This window comes from Rhincodon typus, chromosome 5 (assembly GCF_021869965.1).
Source record: "Rhincodon typus isolate 14 chromosome 5, sRhiTyp1.1, whole genome shotgun sequence".
In the NCBI taxonomy this organism is placed as follows: domain Eukaryota; kingdom Metazoa; phylum Chordata; class Chondrichthyes; order Orectolobiformes; family Rhincodontidae; genus Rhincodon; species Rhincodon typus.
In genome coordinates, this window is record NC_063336.1 from 113,955,879 (window position 1) to 113,961,878 (window position 6,000).

The window sequence follows — 6,000 nt, forward strand, 5'->3', positions numbered from 1 at the left end:
GTACTCCCCCACCTTGCCTGGATAGGTGTACCATCGCAGTCTGACCTGGACCTTGTAGACAGTGGACAGGCTTTGGGGATGATGTGGAGGTGAACTTGTCACTGCAACATTTTAGCCTCTGAACTTATCTTGTAGCCACAATATATAGTTTGATTCAAATGTAAAACACAGAATAAAAACAAAAGAACTGTGGATGCTGGAAACTAGAAAAACAAAAACAGAAATTGCTGGGAAAAGCTCAACAGGTCTGGCAGTAGTCTGTGGAGAGAAATCAGAGTTAATGTTTCGAGTCCAGTGACCCTTCCTCAGAACTGATGTAGTGAGGAAAAAGTTGGATTTTACGCAAAAGAAAAGGGTAGGGGCAGGGGATAAAGAATAAACAAGAGAGAGAAGACCAGTTGGACAGACAAAGGAGTGGGTAATGTTCTGACTGGGACGCTGAATAGCTGTTAAATGGGGACTGTTAGTGGCAAACAACAGGTTGTTTGTAATAGCAGACCCTGTGACAACAAGGCCTGGTGTGTGGGGGTTACGGAAAGGACATGGGAGAAGGTGCCTCAAGCCCCAAAAATTATAGAACTCCATACTGGAGACCAGAAGGCTGTAGAATTCCCAAGCGGAAAATGAGGTGCTATTCTTCCAGCTTGCACTAAGCTCCGCTGGAGCACTGCAGCAAGCCTGAGACAGAGACGTTGGCGTGGCAGGCAGCTAGAAGCTCAGGGTCCTTTTTGCGGGCAGAACATAGATGTTCTGCGAAGCGGTCACCCAGTCTATACTTTGTTTCCCCAATGTAGAAGGGACTACATTGTGAGCAGTGAATGCAGTAGACTAGATTGCGCGAAGTGCTGTTTCATCTGGAAAGTGTGTTTGGGCCCTTGGATACACAGGCGAAAGTGAAGTACAGGTGTTACACCCTCTGCAGTTGCAGGGGGAAGGTGGTTGGGAGTGGAAGAGGAGTGGACCAGGGTGTCCCGGAGGGAACAGTCCTTGCAGAATGCCGACAAAGGAGGGGAGGGGAATGTGTGTCTGGTGGGGGCATCCCAATATAAAGATCGCGGAAATGGCAGCTAATGATCCTCTGGGTGTGGATGCTAGTGGGATGGTAGGTGAGGACAAGAGGGACCCTACTGCTGTTATAGCAGGGAAGAGAGGGATGAGGACTAAAGAGAGGGAAATGGGTCAGACCCAGCTGAGGGCCCTGTCAACTACAATGCTGGGGAATCCTAGGTTGAGGAAGAAGGTGGACATTTCGGAGGCTCGTTGTCAAATTTGGCATCATCAGAACAGAGAATGGAACAGAGTCTTTACAGAAAGCAGGGTGTGATGTTGGGGGTCATCACTGTAATGACTCGGTTAAAGAAAAGTGAATCAGCTCCTCCTTGTTTTTAATCCCCTCTCAGCCAGTCACAAACATTTCTATCTCCTTCACAGTACATATCACACTTCAATAAAAATAATGTGCTCATCAAAACTGAGGAGCCAATCACAAGGTTTTCCTGAGTGAAAGAAAGACAGACTTCTTGGGTAACGATGAACCACGACAAAAAAATGCCAAGACATCAAGTACACACATAGCTCCGGGAACAAGTTGAAAAACAAGAGACTGTCAGCACAGGGAGTAAGGATAAAAGCAACACAGTTTAAAAGTAATTTGACTCTTTGCAGGTGCTGGATTTTACCTCAGACCACAGTTGTTTAATGATTGTCTGGTATTCTCAACAGTAGCAGAGTCTGTAGATAGCTTTGGAAACATAGAATATAGGACCAGGTAAAGGCCATTTGGCCTTTCAAGCCTGCTCTGCTATTCAACATTATCCTGGTTGATCACACTCAGTATCCTGCTCCTGCTTTCTCCCCATATACTTCGAGCCCTTTAATCTTAAGATCCATATGTACATATTTCTTGAAAGTCAAAGTCAAAGTTGCACAGTACGGAAATCTTCAATGTTTTGGCCTCAACAGTTTCTTGTGGTAGAGAATTTCACAGGCAGTCTACTCTCTGGGTGAAGAGATTTCTCCTCAACTCTGTCCTAAAAGGCCTCTTCCTTAACCTGTAACTCACTGGTTCTACACTCTTCAACCACCGAGATCATCCTCCCCACAATAACCCTGTTGAATCTGCTTAGGATTTTATAGATTTCTAAGAGACCCTCTCATTCTTCTAAAGTCTTGTTAATATAATCCAAAATGATCCAGTCTCTCGCCATGTGACATTCCCACCATCCCAGGTATTAATCTGGTTTGCTGTGCTCCGTCAATAGCCAGAACATCCTTCCTCAGATAAGGAGACCAAAACTGCAGACAATACTCCAGAGGCATGGTCTTACCAATGCCCTGTATAATTGCAGCAAGACATGCCTATGCTCAAATCCCTTTGTTATGAACTCTAACATACAATTTGCCTTCTTCACTGCCTGCTGCACCTGCAATGTTTACTTTCAGCAAATAGTTTTCTACAAATTTGCTTTTTCACTGGGTGCTGTCTTCCAACATGAGAAGTGGGGAAGTGAGAGAGAGAGGGGGCGAGAGAAGGACAGAAAGACAGAGTGATGGAGAGACTTCCGAGTTCTGCTGTTATGAGGCATCATTCCTTCTCTCTGCAATAATACAGCTAGGTCTAGCCAAGCAATGGCTACACCCCACAAACTAGTGACATAAACCCAATGCCAATTCACCAGGGGGCTGCCTAGGAGCATTCATGCCTCATCTAAATGGGGTCAGAATTCCAATATTTGATGCACACTGAACCTACACATTCTGGACACTGGATTGTGGGCTGCACCCAATTCATGCTGGTACAAAATAATTTCTGGAACAAAAGGCTCAACATCCAAGAAGACAGGATAGTTCAAAGATAGTCTTGCTTGTCCTATTGAAAAGGGTAAGCCTTCTTTCTCAAAGCAAGGCCAAAATGTCAGTCATCGTACTGCAATTTTCAGTAAATACTTGTTTCTTTTTTAAATTCTCCAGTTTTTAAATCAATCATGCACCCTTCCTCACCATAAATTGTCAAAATGGTGCAAGTAAACACCAACAACTAGTTTATAACATTTTCTGCACCAAAAGCACTTGAGTGCAACTGAATGTACAATGACACAGACTTTGTCAGATTCTCTGCTCCAAACACAAGTGAGTGAATCAATACAGTTTGCCAAGAAATGGATAGACTGGTGACTTGCAGATTTCTGAACACCTTGTTAGGTGGCATGAGTACAGTTATTTTAAACTAACTTTCTCAATAACAGTGGAAAATTGTTTTTTAAACTTATTAATTTTACAAGTAGAATCAAACATAGGGAATAATAGGAACCCCACACTGTGCAAGCAGGCCATTTGACTCCGAGTCCACGCCAACCCTCCAAAGAGCATTCTACCCAGACCCATGCCCCCCTCCCCTATCTCTGTAACCCTGCATTGCTATGGCTAATCCACTCGGCCTGCACATCCCCGGACACTATGGGCAATTTAGCATGGCCAATCCACTTAATCTGCACATCTTTTCAAATGTTGGACTGTTGGAGGAAATCCACGCAGACACGAGGAAAACGTGCAAACTCCACACAGAGACCCACCGAACCCTGGCGCTGCGAGGCAGCAGCGTTAACCACTGAACCATCGTGCTGCCAAAATGCATTGCGAAATATTCTTCTTCACTTACCACTAACTGAACAACATCTTTAGCCTTGTGCTTTGCCGACTTGAAGGAGGCCAGCTGAGTGACAACAACAATTTGATACTCCACGTGCCCTGACATCAGCTTGCCATGGATTTCCTGGTACTCTGGGACGGCCAGGTCTATTCCAGTCTGCAAGTTCTGGATTGACCTGAATTGAAAACAAAAAAAAAAAAACAAACAAACAATCACAAGAAAGTATTCTTCACTGAAAACATTTTAAGAAAACAGCCTCTCAATGGCTTTGCAACTATCTGACAATCCTACTTAGGAAGTTTCAACGGCAGTTTGTGTTACCCAAACACCATAAAATGGAATTGTGGATATCCCTAGAACATTCTGAATTGAAGCATGTTATTTTCATGATTTCCCCAATGCTGCCATGTTAAACACAGTCACTACCAAAACACGCAAAGTGAAAACTGTCACTTAGGTAAGGAAGCTACAGCCAGACACCCAATAGTTATTTAAAAAGTCATACCAATTATAAAGAAACATTATTAACAATTGAGATATTTTGAGTCTCTTTACTGTTCAAAATGCAACCCATCCTTGGATTAGGCAGCTGTGTATTAGTTGTCAATATTCTGTAATTTGACACAATGGTGACAGCTGCATCAAATCCATTACTGTATGATTCCAGCGCTTGTCAAATCAATGCTAAAACCAATTGTGGGCCCTATCTCTATCTGAACACTGGTATAACCAGACCATTCAGTAATAGTACAGCATTTATAAATACATAATATGATCAAGCTTCACAAAGGGGAAATCATGCTGATAAATTTACCAGAGTTATTTGAGGTGGTAACAAGCAGGATAGATAAACGGAAAGAAGTGGATGTAATATACTTGATTTACAAAAGGTGTTTAATAAGATACCACACGTTAGGCTTCTTAATAAGAGCCTGTGGTGTTGAAGGTAGCATATGAGCATGGACAAAGGATTGGCTAACTAATAGAAAACAGGCAGTTGGGATGGGGGGACATTTTCAGAATAGCAACGTTCAACTAGTAGAGGTCACAGGGATCAGTGCTGAGACACCCTTCTTTACAATATATTATGATGGTTTGGATGAGGGAAGTAAACATGCTACAGCTAAGTTTGCAGACAGCAAAATTAGGTGGTAAGGCAAGTAGGGACGGTGACATTGTTTGCAAAGACATATGGGACAAGTTACATAAGTCAGCAAAAACTTGGCAGCTGGAATATAAGGGAAAATATGAAATTTGCACTTTGGTAAGAAGAACAGAGGTGTGAATATTGTTTAAATGGTGAAAGACTGCAGGAAGATACAGCACAGAGGGATTTGGGAGTCTTGTACCTAAATCAAAAAGCTAGCATCCAAGCTCAGCAAGTAACTAGGAAGGCAAATGGACTCTTACCATTTATTTCAAAAGGGAACAGAGTATAGAGAGGCCTTGCTAAAACTATACAAGGCACTAGTTAGTCCACACCTGGAATACTGTAAACTGTTTTGGTCACGCTATTGTAGTTAATATTGTCATTGAAGGCAGAGCAGAGAAGGTTCACAACATTCAACCCAGTTATGGAGGGATTGCCTCACGAGGAGAGGGGAGGGGAGGGGAGGGGAGGGGAGGGGAGGAGGTTGTGCCTGCAGTCATTTGCAGTTTTGAAGAAAGACAGGTGACCTTATTGAAACAAAAAAGATTATTAGGGCACCTGACAGTAGATGCAGAGAGGTTGCTTCCCCATACTGGATAGTCTAGGAGCAGAGGACATAATCTCGGAGTAAAAGGAGTTGCACAGTTAAGGACAGAGATGAGGAGGAACTTACTCAGAGTAGTGAATCTGGGATTCCTCATTGCAGAGCGCTATCTGGGCTGGGTTAAGAATATTCAAGGTTGATATTGATGGATTTGTAACCAGGAAGGGGATCAAGAGCACTATGACACCATAGGAAGAGGCAGGAAAGTGGAGGTCACGATTATCAGATCGGTCATGATCTCATTGAATGGTGGAGCAGACTCAATGAGCTGTATGGCCCACTTCTGCTCCTACATCTTATGATCTTACTAACACACACTTCTGTGCAAATTCATGTCATTTTCAGAGGCAACAGTAAGGAATCACTTAATAAATATGTTCAACGACTTGAACTATCTTTTTGGTATGTTATTTAAATTGCACAGAGTTCACTTTGTTAGCAGCAACATTAAGTAGTACCAGTTAGAGTATTATCCACCACACACCCTTATCACAATGTGAGTTGCAATTAGAGTAATTGGGATATTTCTTACAACGATAAGCATTTATCTATCTATCAGCAGTACATTTAAAAAGACCCATGTTTTCCACAGGATAG

General features: G+C 42.8%; 1 protein-coding gene across 1 annotated transcript in view; it reads right to left on the reverse strand.

Annotated features, from left to right (window-relative positions):
- hs1bp3 (HCLS1 binding protein 3) overlaps positions 1-6,000 on the reverse strand; it is a 62,282-nt gene that overhangs the window by 54,108 nt on the left and 2,174 nt on the right. The window contains exon 2 of the mRNA XM_048597325.1: positions 3,659-3,824. Coding sequence (XP_048453282.1) covers positions 3,659-3,824 — 166 coding nt within the window. The remainder of the gene's footprint in view (positions 1-3,658; positions 3,825-6,000) is intronic.